The sequence below is a fragment of the Lissotriton vulgaris genome, chromosome 5, assembly GCF_964263255.1.
Source record: "Lissotriton vulgaris chromosome 5, aLisVul1.2, whole genome shotgun sequence".
Taxonomy (NCBI): Eukaryota; Metazoa; Chordata; class Amphibia; order Caudata; family Salamandridae; genus Lissotriton; species Lissotriton vulgaris.
In genome coordinates, this window is record NC_141693.1 from 1,010,416,127 (window position 1) to 1,010,431,643 (window position 15,517).

The 15,517-nt window shown below is 43.3% G+C and overlaps 1 protein-coding gene across 1 annotated transcript in view; it reads left to right on the plus strand.

The window, feature by feature from the left end:
- MMS19 (MMS19 cytosolic iron-sulfur assembly component) overlaps positions 1 to 15,517 on the plus strand; it is a 479,913-nt gene that overhangs the window by 134,358 nt on the left and 330,038 nt on the right. Inside the window, exons 10-11 of the mRNA XM_086922625.1 lie at positions 3,119 to 3,193; positions 6,730 to 6,807. Coding sequence (XP_086778751.1) covers positions 3,119 to 3,193; positions 6,730 to 6,807 — 153 coding nt within the window. The remainder of the gene's footprint in view (positions 1 to 3,118; positions 3,194 to 6,729; positions 6,808 to 15,517) is intronic.

Sequence of the window (15,517 nt, forward strand, 5' to 3'; positions counted from 1 at the left end):
GCCACCCTCCTTTTCGCCAGCAGCAGTGCCATTCTGATACATTTACCAGCTGTGCCCTTCAAATATGGTGTAAAACACAATAGGCAAAACTTGAAGCTGGTGTACTACCTCCGCCCAGAACTCTCACATCCTCCTGCATTCCCAGGCCAGGTGCCAGAAATCTGCTTCCTAAGCCCCACATCTTTTGCATGCATTACTTTCCCGAAGGCCATATTTGTGCAATCTGAGTGGTGTATGGTATACTTGGTGGGGGTATTTGCAGTGAATGATGCGCCAATTGCCATTTGAGGTGAATGCACTAGTGAGTTGACAACAGTAGTCCCATTCCTTCTGCGTGAGTTGAGGATAAAGACTATTATTCCAACGAGCAAGGCTCCTATCCTCAACAACAACCCTCTCGTCCCTTGCCGCCCTATATAGCTTGGTAATCAATTTGTGTTGTGTAGGGCTAACCAAGAGCATCTGTAGAGTTTGCAGTGTCGGTGGCCTGTCAGGAAAGGTGCGATAGTGGGCCTGCATCGCCAATTTAAGCCTATGAAATAGAAACCGGAATAGCAGTGACTTATTGTGTACATATTGCTGCTCCTCTGCCATAAGAAAACTGCCATTTGGGTATAGGCCCTGCATTTTGTCTATACCTGCTAATCTCAGGGTGTGCATAGCACCCGCTTCATGCGCGACCGACGGCGCCGCATGATGTGCCAGTGGGGGCAAAGGGGCATATAGTGAAAGCTTCGCAGCCAAGACTGCCAGGCTGCAATTGTGGTATCTATCGTATTTGTTTCCATTTTGGGGGTACCTCTGTGGGAATGCGTCAATATATATCTTAATGGAATCGGGTGTGCATCACCGTCCTCAACCGCCACATGAGGAATTAATTCATGGTGGCTGTACCATTCATATGCATATTGCGCCTGCACGCAGAGATAGTACAAGTGCATGTCCAGTACACTAAAGCCACCTTTATTATAATCAAGGGTAAGTGTGTCCCAGCACACGCAAGGTTGTTTTCCTCCTCATACCAACCTCACTATCAATGAACGTACGCTTTAAAAAAAAATCTGGGTCAGTTTTATTGGTATGTTGCTAAACAGGTACAAAAATCGAGGCAGAACAATCCTATTATTGAGGGCTATGCGATCAGCTAGTGATAGCGGCATCCACGTCCATCTAGCAACCTGTTGTTCCAGCATGGTGCATGCAGTGCAGTAATTTTCCCAGACAAGTATTTCCGGATCACAGTGAACCTATACACCTAGGTATATTACAGGGTCGGTGGACCACACAAGAGGAAACTCCAGAGCATGGGGAACAGTGTTCACAGTTAGAGGCACCACCAATGATTTATTCCAATTAATGCTGATCCTGGAAAAACGCCCAAATCTAACCTACTCACGTAGGATTGGTGCTAAGTATATCTGTGGTTCCCTAACAAAAAGCACCATGTCATCGGCATAAAGCGATATGCCTACTGGGCAATGTGCGAAGCTCAGGGCAGCCTCTCTGTGGCTTCCTGACAATGCAAGCCAACGGTTCCAACATTAAGGAAAAGAGAAGTGGTCAGAAGGGGCACCCTTGCCTGGTCCCCCTGTCGATCCAAATTGGATCAGATGTAAGTCCATCTATCCGAACACTTGCCGTGGGGTCAGGATACAACAGCTGCGCCCATCTAATATAAAAGCAGGGATCCCCATGCGCTGCAGTATTTGATTTGATTTGTGGTTTTGTAAAGCGCTCATATGTCCATAGGCATCTTGGCGCTGAAAGAAAGGACGTGTGACCAAGTGCAGCTAGCGGAGCAAGACTATCTGGGTTTGAACAGCCATGTTTTTACTGATTTCCTGAATGACAACAGGGAGGTGCTGTTTTTGATAGCTAGAGGGAGTCTGTTTCAGTCCTTGGCTGCATGCAGTAGGGAACTTCTGCCTCCCCACCTATCTTGTTTGAATCGGGGAACCTCTATTAGTTTTGCTAGGCTGGATCGTAGTTCTCTTTTGGGAACATATGGCTTGAGGTGAGTTCTAAGGAATAATGAACCCGAACCCTGGAGCGCTTTATATGTTAGACACACAGATTTGAATTTAATTCGTTTTGCCAAGGGGAGCCAGTGTAGAGTGTCCATGCGATGGGATATGTGTTCTTATCTGGGGATATTTAGTATTAAACTTGCAGCCGAGTTTGGACAGATGTTGCGCCTGCATTACAGCATATAGCGCATTCCCTTAGTTGAGTCTTGACAGAGCTAATGTGGTAACCACCGTTTTACGGGAATCCATAGGGATGTAAGGCAATAGCTTCCTAATCCGAAGTCTGTTGTCTAACATAATACCTAGATTTTTTACTTTCTCAACCGGTGAGGGACAGTTACTAAGATTGGCCGGCCACCAATCTGGGGACTAGATTTCAGTCTTTGTACCCAGTAGCATGACTTCTCTTTTATCCCCATTAAGTTTTAAGCAGTTTCTCTTCATCCACAGACTGACCTGCTTCATGCAGTTCTTAAACTTGTCTGCAGTGTCTGAGGTGTCATCTGTAATTGAGACCACAATTTGTGTGTCATCTGCGTATGACACAGGAAGGAAACCACATGCCCTAATGATTCCAGCTAACGGCGCTACATAAAGATTAAAAAGAGTCGGGCTCAGCGATGACCCCTGTGGGACCCCCACCGGGAGCTGAAAGGTTTAGATTTAACCTCTCCCATCTCCACTGTGAAAGTCCTATTATTCAGAAATTATGCCAGTAGTTTTCTTGCATCTTGGTGAAACCCCGGCGCCTTTGCCAGTCGATCCAGGGGTGTAGCATGGTTTACTGTATCGAAGGCCGCCGAAAGATCCAATAGGATCAAGGCGGCCTTCCACCCGGCATCCAGTACACTCCCGAGTTCTTACACTGCCATCAGTAAGGCTGTTTTTGATGAGGGAGTCATAAGGTAAGCTGCAAAGACTTGCAGTACGAATTTTCAAATTATGTGCATTTGGAGTGATAGTGTGGTAGCCTACTGAAAAGTCATTTTGAACTATGAACTAGATTACCTTCTGTGCCTTACATTTTTAGGTTAACAGCTTCTGTGATTCTTTTCTGCAATTGAAGTTAATGATAATAATATATGTTTCAGTTCCTTCTTCCGCTGCTAATCGAAAAAATGGACTCTGATGTGCAAAGTGCAAAGTTGGACTCCCTGCAAACTCTGGTAAGATAAATGTTTTGAGTGGTGTTTTCTACATTCTATCTACATTTGAAGCTAAGAATATTTTTCTAACAAAGTAAACATTTTGCATTCTTTAAAAATTAGCTTGTATGCGTCTGTTCTATAGACATTATTGAGGAAAAGGTTAAAGGTGCACTCCAAAATAAATCTAATGGTTGTGTAGGTATTTAGTGTTAACTACTTGGTGCTATGGTACTTCATCCGCTGACAAAATGGATGATTGGGAAATAGACATTATTGACATATTTCTCTCTCATAGTATCTTCTTCCCTTCAAAAAAATTAATTTCCTCGAGGTATTTTTCTGTCTTAATTTCTTTTGGGTGTAGCGTGTCAACCATTTGAAGTTGCTTAATCTTTATGTACATGTTGGGCGTTTGGAAGGAAGGCAATATTTATTTATTTATGGATGGAAGGTAATATATGCTCATCTTCCTTTTTCTTTCTGGGTGCAACCTACCCTTTGCTTGAGGTTTTTCCACACTGTTGTCACATAACTCGAATACACATTTAAATTGTGTTTCATCTGCATTGTCTTTTAAGTCTTTAGCCTTTCCCAACCTAGGGCAAGTTTTGTTCTTCAAGTAATTTGAGGAACCTCAGTGTCACACAAAAGGAACTGTATGTCCTTTGTGTGATCTTGACTTTAGTTACAGCAAGAGTGCTACTAAATCCCAAATCCTGTTGAACTTATTCTAGCTCTCTACAAAACCTCTCTTTGTATTCATGGTATTGCTCGCACCTGGGAAACAAATTGTGGCACGTATGATCATGTTTAGTTTTGAATAAATGTTTTATACCAAAATTGGGATTCCACAAAGCCTATTGTGGTTTGGTTAATCTCTATTGGAAATAAAAAAAATGTTTTTATGTAAATGATGGTTGAAAGCTTCCTGTCTTTGGGATCATTTTTTGGAATTTAATTATTACTCATGATCAGGGACACTGTTTGATACATGCCTCGGTATATTTTAATGCAATATGGTCTTGCCTTTTATTGATTTCTAAGAACCTAACTTTTCCTCACATGTATTTCAGATGAAACTTTGGAACCACTTACTTGTGCAGTAGAAAACCATGTTGTTGTGGTCCATTTAATAGGGCTGGTGACTTTTGAATCTTGTCCTCGGGTTATGCATTATACAGGGCATTTTGGACTAGTGTGTGGATTTAGGGATATGTCTAGCCCAAAACTAGGTGCTAATCTGGTACATTGTGTCTGTTTTGGACGGATAAACTAATATGTAATATGTTTAGGATTACAGTAAGAGATGTTGTCTTAACATGGAAAGAACAAGACCGTAGTCTTGTCTTGTCTCAGGTCACTAATTTTAGATAGGAAATAACAAGCGAGTGTAGAAGGGCGTCAGATTTTGTGCAGAGTTTAGCAATCATAGCAGTAATGTCTCACCTCTATCAGGACTGAAGTTACATTACTTGAGGAGACCTACAGTGTTATACTGAAGCCTAGTTGCTTTTTTTATAGTGGATTATTGGACTCGGGCCTGATTTAGAGTTTGATGTCAGTTGAAAATCCTCCAATTTTTAAAATGAATGCTAAATTATTTGCATCCACTAGAAGCATTTTCTCAGACATAAAGAAAGTATGGTCGCGATATGAAATCATTGCATTCTCCTTTTTTGAGATTTGAAATTTCGGGCACTCCCTTGCTCTGTGCTTATTTAATGTCATCATTTTTAGAACAATCTCAGATTTTGCTGTGAATGAGAGACAGCCTCCATTGTTAAGGACTTTCATGATGCCAAGAGACCAGTCTGGACTGTCTAGCCCTTTTGTGATGACAAGCGGTTTAAAGAAATTTGGTTCTTGGAGCCCTTGCTTTGATTGCTCCTGGCTTCAGAATGCCTTTATAAACTTGATTTGCACCTCATTGAGAAAAGTTTGAGGATGATGAAAAGTTATTGCAGAAATAAACATGGGATCTGTGTGAAATGCTGATGCATATCTCTATCCATCAGCTGTCAAAGAATAGCAAACAAACTATCCCTTTGAATCGAGCACTTCAACCTATGAACCTTTTCATGTAGTTCACTATAAACGTTTTCCATTTGTCATGCCTGACTTGGAACTGCAGTGTTGATCTTTTTGACTTTCTTTGACTCAAATGTTACAGGATCTACAAAGACCTTCATTCGTTTTAAGGTCACCTGACCCCTGCTTCTGTTCTTGTTTTGAAAGTGATAAGTTTATTCATCTGACCAAAATTGCTTCAAGAGGGCATGGAGAGTTAGATAAAGGCAATTTATTATTGGTGGAAAAAGTCTGCTATCTGTCATGGTATCTTCTTTGATAATTAGAAATACTGAAAAGTTGCCTCCGTAATATCACTGTAGAAAAACAATCTCTGCTACAAATACATCTTTAAGTGTGTGCATTTCTCTCCTTAATATGAATGTGTAATGTGCATATAATTATATCACCACATCACCTAGAATGTGGTAAACCTGAGATTTTATATAGTCCTATTTGCCCTATTTAGGAGTCCAACTTTTCTGGACAAAGAAATTACACCCACTCGTTTGGGGCATGTTTCATCATAGGAGACCTTTTGGCACTTTGAACAGATTTTCTTTGTCACGGTGAGATTAACCATATATAGGGAGCTCCTAAACTAAATCTTGACAACCTAGGTGATACGGGTGTTAAAATGTTCTCAGGTATACCACTAACTAATTTTAATGTTAATACCCTGTTTTTAATCTTATTCCAGGTACCAACATTAAAATTACTTGATTGTATCCGTGAGATCATTTTAACACATCCATGCTTGCCACGCACATTTCATTCAGAGTGAAGAAGTTAAAATTCTGAAAAACTTTCCTGCAATTTTCGAGGCTAAATTATGTTCAGTCTAATGGAGTTCCTGCGATTCCGGTCAAACACTCACAGTTTCATAAATAATATCTCACAGCAATATCTTAGAGTGTACCTTGCGAGGCCAAAGATGATATGTTATGTATAGTATTCATCACTCAGGTAGATTAAATCATCTTGGATGTTTGACAGTTTAGTTTTTTTTCTCCTGCTGATCTTAAAGCAAATACTGATTGTAAAGTAGGCTGTGGGATCAGATTGTTTCCTTCATACTCCCACTAGTTCTTTGTATTATCACAGTCTGAGAGATTAATGTTTATTCTCCAGATATCCATTGGAAGAAGTGAGAAGGGCTGTTTTTTCATACCCCGTATAGACCCCTGATCATGTTTGCAGAAGGAGTTCTCTGCCATTCTCTGATACTCCTGCATTAGTGCATTGAGTGTTGATACTCTTCGTAGGGAAGTTATTTTTGTGTGACAGAAACTGTGCATGGGTGCTTTGGCAATTAAATAACAGTTATTTTTGTTCTCACATGTGTATTGCTGCTTTAACTTTGAAAATATCTGTGTTCGCTGCCTTTCACCCCCTGACTATACTCGTACCTTGAATAAAACCTAATAATCAAAGGTGAAGGTCTCCAGAACGTCTGTTTCTTAATCTTTCCTTGCTTTTCATTTCAGAATGCTTGTTGTGCTATATATGGACAAAAGGAACTGAAGGAGTTTCTTCCAAGTCTGTGGTCATCGATCCGACGGGAGGTAAGCACAGTGTGCATGTTCATCTTGGCATGAGCACTATGTGTTTTTCTCAAACAGTTTGAAACTATTGTGATGCAAAATAGTCCTCGCGCTTAATTTCAAGTCTTCACTGTGGGGCTCATCTTCACAAAAATCATCACTTTTGAAACATGACAGAATGGAAGATAAAAAATAGTTACTTTTATTGTGGAGAAGTGTGGCTCACTGGTTAGAGCAGGCAGACCCTGAAGCAGAGGTCAGACCCGGGACCAGGGTTCAATTCCCGACGCGGCAGGGTCTTGAGCTCAAATGTCCACGGACTCGATAATTCTCGCTTCGGTGCCTGACCTAATCATGGGTTCACACTCTGCAACTCTGGGCATTAAGCTTGCTTAATCTCCACAAAGGCCCCCGTGGCGGGATGCCTGGCTTTCACCTTGGGGATACCCTGTAGGGGCTATCTCACAGGGACAAGCCAGGACGGGTTCCCAAGGCAAGCGCTTCGAGACCCCTGGGTGATAAGCGCTATATAAATCCAATATACAATACAATATACAATACAATACAATCTAGTAGAAAGCAAGTTAAAAGAAGCAATGTTTCACCATATTCCATCAATGCGTCCCAGAAAATGACAAAATAGTAGGTACCTAGGCATCCCCGAATCCTTAAATGTTCTAACACGGCGGGTACACAGTGTGAGATCAGATGCATGCTTTTAGTGTCCCATTATGAATTAAAGAAATGAGTACTAAGTGTTTTGCAGTTACAAAATAAATCATGGTCAAACATAAGTTGGAAATAGGCTTGCAAAGTATCAGTGTTCCTATCCAGGCAGTGTCTGGTTTACAATTACAAATGAATGATTTGAATACCTCTCTGTCTTAGTGAAATACATATATTATTCTAAAGTCCATGAGTTTTCCAGCAAACAGTCCATCATGGCAATGGAATATGGGAATGCTCCTCACTATATTAACCATGACTTGTATGTTCTAGCACAAAACATATAAACTTAAAACAAGTTATAATGAAACGATTAACAAAATGCACTATGCCACTGGACACTACATCATCGTAGACAACATGGCAGGACACTGTGGAGAAGTTAGCTGAAAGAGAAACACTCAGTGTCTACACATATTGAACAAATGCTTTGATTACTGCATGTAATAACCTATTCAGATACTTCACAAATGCCAAAGACTCCATGTGTGTTGACCTGTCATCGCATCACATACCATTCAACACATTTCATAAGAACTAAGATCGATTTTGTCACACATTTAAGTAAGATATGTATAGCAGCTAGCAATCACTTCCTAAAAAATTTCCTAAATCATCAGAGAGAAGTAGTGGAATGAGCCTGAGAGGCAGTGCTCAACAAGTGCATGCAATGACTTGGCATTAATAATAAAAGCGATCCTTTTTCCCGTTTAAGCCACTGGGTTTCTTTGGGTTCTATTACGGAACAACACAGGGAAATACTCTGCATGACTTTATCACGCATTTTTCACCCCGCATTTGTTTTATAACGCACTAGCAGCCCGTCCCGACGTTGTCCGGGTATGAATTGCTGCCGGCCAGTAGTATATTGTTTTGTAGGATTTCGTTTTGATAGCATTTCTTATCTGTGACAAGCCTTGAAACGCTCCGATTCACAGTGCACTGCTGATGCACTTAAGAGTGCGTGTTCAGTAGTGTGTGAACTTGAGTTTCCCTATTTTATTTTTCCTTGCAATATTTTATAGCGCGAACTCGACAACATGGCATGAGCACAATTTACATTACAGAAGAACACATTCATTTGTGGTAGTCACGGGGAGACAAAGCGATTTGCCTGGAATCACAGGATGCTGAGCTGATGCCGAGATTCAAACGTAGCTCCCCAGCTCTAAAGTTCGCAATTCTAGAACTTGTGGCGGGAGGTGTGTCTAAAAGTGTATGTCGGTGCTGGCCATCAATGAGAGAGACCTATGCATTTTTTAAATGGGTGGTGAAAAAATATGAGTATGTTGCTGGAGATGTGGGCCGCCGTGCCACCAATGTACTTACCGGGGGAGGATAAACACCCATTATTCCGCAACTTTCTTTCCGCATACCATCACCCGCATACTTTCATTACGAAAGTACCATGACTTCGCAATGCCATTATATCGCATGGCATTACATTTTATATGCTTTTACCACGCATACATTTACTACGAAATTCGTTGTAAATGCATGAATGGTAAAAGCATGGTTTTTTTTAATGTTTGGATAAGGTAAATATGGTTATAAGAGTATATGTTTTGGGGTACTGAGGTATATATTTTGGGATGTTTGGGTATTTTAAGGGTTTAGATATAGGTATTTTAAGGGCTCAGATATAGTTTTGGGTTATGGGGTACAGGGGTAGTTTTAGGGTTTAGGGATAGGTATGGGTTTTGGGGTACAGGGGTATTTTAAGGGTTCAGGGCTAGGTTGGGGTTTTGGGGTACAGGGGTATTTTTAGGGTTCAGGGCTAGGTTTGGGTTTTGGGGTACAGGGGTATTTTTAGGGTTCAGGGCTAGGTTTGGGGTTTGGGGTACAGGGGTATTTTAGGGTACAAGGGTAGGTTTGGGTTTTGGGGTACAGGGTTATTTTTAGGGTTCAGGGCTAGGTTTGGGTTTTGAGGTACAGGGGTATTTTAGGGTTCAGGGGTAGGTTTGGGTTTTGGGGTACAGTGGTATTTTTAGGGTTCAGGGGTAGGTTTGGGTTTTAAGGTACAGGGGTATTTATAGGGTACAGGGCTAGGTTTGGGTTTTGAGGTACAGGGGTATTTGTAGGGTTTAGGGATAGGTTTGGGGTTTTGGGTACAGGGTATATTTATAGGGTTAAGATGGGTTAGTGTTTAAGGGTGTTGGGGTATTTTAAGGAGTAAGGGTGGGTTATGATTATGGGGTGCAGGGGTATTTAAAGGGAGCGGGGTGGGATTAGCACACGAAATGAGACATGGCATGAAGGGCGGAACGTACCAAACGCCCCCAGTGTTTGTCACGCCCCAGCACACGCCCACAGCACAACGCAGACACGCCCACAAGGGACTACTTTGCTGGCACGGTTCTTTTACCTTTTAAATGTATATGGTGGGCATCTGCATAGCCTATGTCCTTCTGCTGCAACTGCCCTTTCCAACGCTGTATTGAATGTTGATTGGTGCTGTGGTTCCTGAGATTACCCGCCTCAAAGGTTTGGGCTGTCTCTTTAATATATTAGTATGGATATGCGTTTACAATGTATGCCTTTACAACGCCTTGTTTAAATATATATTTATATATATATATTTATATATATATTTGTGTGTATGTATATGTGTGTATATATATATATATATATATATATATATATATATATATATATATATATATATATACACACATATATAATGTATTTGTGGGCGGGGCCTTTTGTGTTACTGCAATAATCAATCTGATGGAAAATGGCAATCCTTTTCTATGCACTCCTTGTATTTTTCATTAGTGTTGTAATTGTTTAAACCACTCTTAGCGCACTAAAAGGAAGAAGTCACTTCAGCCTGTGCCTAGTATGGTTTATATAGCAGAAGACAGCGTCTGGACTATCTATCCTACCACACAGTTTATGCACAACATTTGCTTCAATGCTCCTGGATTTAAAAACAAATTCATTTGTGACTCATATTATTCCAATTTTAGCTTACTTATTATCCTAGTGTAGAAAGCTGCCTCAGTACATGGTATATCACAAAGTGATTATATCATGCACAGAGTACAGAGATTTCCCCAAAAGTGTACAGAGCTCAAAGTAAACACAAAGTGCTTCATTTGTGGTAGTGTGGTCGAGCAGCCTTAGGCCTAACACACAGGAGTGTTAAACATTTGTTATGCACACACTGACTAATAAATGAGCCACGACTCAATAAGGAGAACCACACCAATTCTAGAAAAAAATAAGCTTTTTTCAAGACTTATTTTAAGACCAAGATGATTGCAAAAAGGCATGTACATTTTTCCGTTTCTGGTGCACCCTGCAGCTGCCCATAATGGCTAGGATATCCCTGTCTAAAATGGCTACGCTGCCCCGATTCCTCAATTGTTTTGTTAATCTCCCAGTCATGATCCCCCCCCCGGTTTGGTCCTGCCCGCTGAATTCCCTACTACACGATTTAGTGTGGGTAGATGGGCGGCGCAGAGTGTCATTGAAGATGCTACAACGCCCTATGACAGAAGGTGACTTGGGGGTACCCAATTTTGAGTTTTATATGTTGAAACTGCAATTGTTGTAACTGCAACAAATGATGGTCGGAATGCTGAATGAGTCAAAAGTTCTCCCCCAGTCAAGAGATCTGGGTTAAAACCATTGTTCTTTTGCCCACTGTGCCATCCCTGTTTGGACCCAGCCATATGCAAATCAGCCTTGACCCTGTGCCTCTTGGGAACAGTCCAGACCAAACTGTCAAGCCAGGTCCTCACTGGACCAGAAACAAGCAACCTGGGACCGGTTTCAGGGTATGTCATCAGCCAGGCTAGCATGAATCCAGTGGCACATTGAGCATGGACCCACGTCTGGGCATACCCATCCCACTTAGGGCGAAAAGTGTAACTGCAACAAATGATGGACGGAATGCTGAATGATTTAAACATTCTCCCCCAGTCAAGAGATCTGGGTTAAATCCATTGTTCTTTTGCCCATTATGCCACCCCAGTTTGGACCCAGCATATGCAAATCAGTGTTGACCCTGTGCCTCATGGGAACAGTCCAGACCGAACTGCCAAGCCGGGTCCTCCCAGGATCGGTAACAAGCATCCTGGGACCGGTTTCAGGGTGTCACCCTTCATCAGCCAGGCTAGCTTTAATCCAGTGGCACGACTGCAATGGTTAGCACAATGGCTAGAGGGAGCAAATGAGGAGGGTACCTGTTTATCGGAGCCTGGAGCATGCCCCAGCTTGCTACTGGCCAAATTACTGGATTCCACATTCACTGCTCCATACCGTCTGATGCTGCAAAATACAGCCTTACAGATATGGAAAAGATGTCTGACCAAGGGGCAGCGGTCCCCAAGGTATTCCCCCGTGCTGCCGCTGGTGGTCCTGCCGCATGGGGAACCTCGCGCGATATTCTCATTTGAACAGGTAGCTCCCTGGACAGTGGTGGGTTTGGAGGACGTGGATGATTGCTTTTTGGATAGCGTCCTGTTCCCTTTTGGGGAATTGGTGGAGGACAGTGGTTTCCCCCAGGGCAGTTCCTGCAATATGAAACCATGACCCACACCTTTGGGCAGCTGTGGGGAAGGGGGAAGGAGGAGCCCCAGACCCCACCCAGTGCTTCATGTACTTATCACTCTGGGATCCGCAAGACACCAGGTGAAATGGTTCTACGCTACTCTGCAACTCTCGATCCTTTGACGGGGTTGTGGTGGAGATGGCAGAGGATTGTGGAAGGGGAATTATCTGATGCAGAGTGGGGGAAAATGTTATAGTACCTTAAGAAGAACTCCCGAAACACCTGCCTGAAATGTACACAATTTAACTTTACACACATGGCCTACATGACACCCCACCGCCTCAATGTTTCCTATGGAGGAGCTGTGCGCAAGTGATCACGGTGTGCCCAACTAGATGCAGACTTCAGTCACTCTGGGAAGGGAGTTGGCTCTCACAGTCTGGGTATGCTTGTTGGGACTTTTCCCCTGTCCGCCCGCATAAATGCAAGGTTGGGAATAGACTGAGAGATGTGGCCTTGGGACTAGCCAAGCGAAGAATTGCACACAAATGGAAGTCTGCAATGGGACCTCAGGTTGCAAATTGGAACCGAGACGTGATTATCAGGGCTGGGGCTGAAGGGAGAGCACTGCACTGGGAAAAATCTAGGGGTGTGCGGAAACACCCCATAGCTGAGCTATGGAAAGAGGCATTGGTGCTGTGGTAGATGTCAGCACAAACGAGTAGCGAGGAGGAGGGTAGTGGAAGTGACTAGGAATAAAAGGAAGCATGGCGTTACAGTACTCGCGTCCCAATAATAAGATAGTAGGTTAGAATATGAGACTGCTTATTATCTTATCAGCGCCGGGAAACCCTTTTTGGGTAGCTGTCGCGCTTTAAAAACTCAATAAATAAATAAATTGAGCTACAGGACCTCTCATAATCAAAAAGAGGAATGCGGAATTGTGAATGACATTAAGATAATTTGAATAGCTCTCCCAGCCCACTCAGGTGCCCATGACAAGGCCCGGCAGTTTGATTATCCCAAGTGAGATGCATACAATTACATGCACGTTCCACCCTGCTGCACAAGTTTTAGTTAAAGGTGGAAGTTATTGTTTTTTTTTTTTCTTTCCACAAGCGTGAATAATAATAATACCATGATGTGGTAGGGATGGCCGCTGCCTACCCAACAGTGGCCGAACAGAATGCAAATGAAACAGTTGAATAAATATTTGCTTGTTGGTGACCATGACACAAGAAGAAGATGTACTTTGGTGTAAACCAGTGTATAGACAAAGAGTTAGACATACACCCTGTGAACCCTCGGATGTATAATCTGCTGTAATACCTACAATTGAAGCAAAGAAACATTCTTGTATGTGATACTATTTAATACAAAATGCCAATAAAAACATGCTTTTTAATAAAAAGGTAGGTACGTTTTTCAGGAATAATGCTTTAGTCTTTAAAAACTGGACACTTCTTGCATTTTTCAGTTCAGTAATGTTATCCTATGGGAGGAAAACAAGAATTCAGTTCACAGGTAAGTACACAACTTACAAAGCTATCTTCGAAGTTTAAGGTCCGCACCGGGCAAGGTTCAAGTTGGGACCAATGGTGCACCACCACCAGTGGGCGGCCAGGTGATGAGGTTACAGTCGTAGTCGGATGCCCAATGTTAACCAATGGAGACTGGGGGTGATCGAAGTTGTGCTGCTCACAGATGAGTAAAGTGATGTCAGGGGTCGAGCTCCTGGAGTTAAGGTAAGTACAGGGGGGCCACAAGGTAGCACCAAACTTACACCCTCAGCCGCACAGAGGCAGGGGCAAGCAGAGTGCCAATACAGCGTCGGGCAGCCAGGAGCAGACGGCCAACACAGTGTTGAGCAGCTAATGCAAACCAATAGGGAAGGTGAACTTTGAAGAAAGGCTGCAGGCTCAGGCCAGGAGGCCAGGCGAAGAAAACCCACAGCTGCCCAGGTAAGTAGAGATGCTAGGGGACGTAGGGACACAGTTTGCCAAGCTCCCCAAGACCCAAGGGCTTCGGGTGCAGGGGTGTACTTTGGCGTCTAGAAACAGCTTAACAGCAGGTCATGATCAGGGTGAGTCTTTGAGTTGAGGCTGCAGGCGTCGGGGTGGAGTCCGTCAGGGGTCAGCCCATGGTGTACTCTGGCTCAGAAGTGCAGGGGAACCTTTGCAGGACCGGTGGGCCACTTGGCTCGGGCCATGGGTGTCTGTTGCGCAGGTTGGTTCCTGAGGTGGTTTTGCGGTTCCTCAGGGCAGAGTTCTTTGTCTTGGGAGTTAGTTTCTTCTGGACAGGTCTGCTGTCCACAGGAGATTAGGAGTCTTTGTAGAAGTTAGTCCTCCCACGGTTCTGGAGGTAGCTGGTCTGCGGGGCGAGTCACTTTTCTTCAGCAGGGTCTTTGAGAGTTGCAGGCAGGCCGGTAGGGCTGGGGCCAAGTCAGTTTGTGTCTTTAGTCTTCGCTGATGCACAGCTATTCTTCCTAGGTCATCGAAATCTGATTTCAGTGTCTGGGGAGCCACCTAAATACTAGATTTAGGGGCTGTACAGGGGAGTAACAGGTAGGGACCAATGTGTTCCTTACCTGTGGTGTCTACGCCCACTATTATGCCACCCTCCTGTGGGTACAGAGACATGTCTGGTGGTGGCAGGCTGCCTAAAGCCAGTCAAAGACCACACCATGGTTAGTAGGTTTTTAGGGTGCACCTCTAAGGTGTCCTCTGAGTCCATAGTTTAATAAATACAACACTGCCATCACTGTGGGTTTGTAAGAATAGTCAATTGGTACCAAATACTCCTGGCTCAAAGAAACCATCATGGTGCTGGGGAACTTGAGTTGCCCCAGTATTGGAACTTTCATAGATTCCCATGCTTTGTATCATTCCCCGTCGTCGGAATGGGAGCCTCGGTAAATAGTAAAAAACTATAGTAGTAAGCACAAAGTGAAAAAACAGGCCTAGGCCTCATCTCATTTTGTAGCTTATCCACCTCTTTGTGTAAAAGAGACCAAATTTCTGCAGCAGCCAATCAGATCAGCCTCACCCCATAGAACCTTCCTGAGAGAAGCTCAGAGCCTCAGATTTTCTACCGCACGTTGTGCAAGGGAGTCTCCATTGAGCTCTGCTCAGTTTTCTTCAGTTTTTTCTTCAACTACTTGGATTTTTTCTCAACATGTCGGAGAGGAAAGCCCTTTTTAGAGCCTGTGCCACCTGCTCTAAGAAGAGGTTGTTTGTCGAGGACAAACATGAGGATTGTATCTACTGTTTATATCCGGACCATAAACCGACAGACTGTCCGATTTGCAGATCCTTCTCAGCCAAGACCCAGAGGGACAGAGAAGGACGTCTCCTCACATGGCTTCAGAAGGTGAAAGACCGGAAGGACATTATCTCTTCGGACAGTGAGGGCTCCTCGTCTATGGTGTCATCCAGAAGGTCTCAAAAGAGGGGTAGGTCCCCCCTTTCTGCTTCAGACGAGTCCCGACACAAGGCCTTACCAGGGACC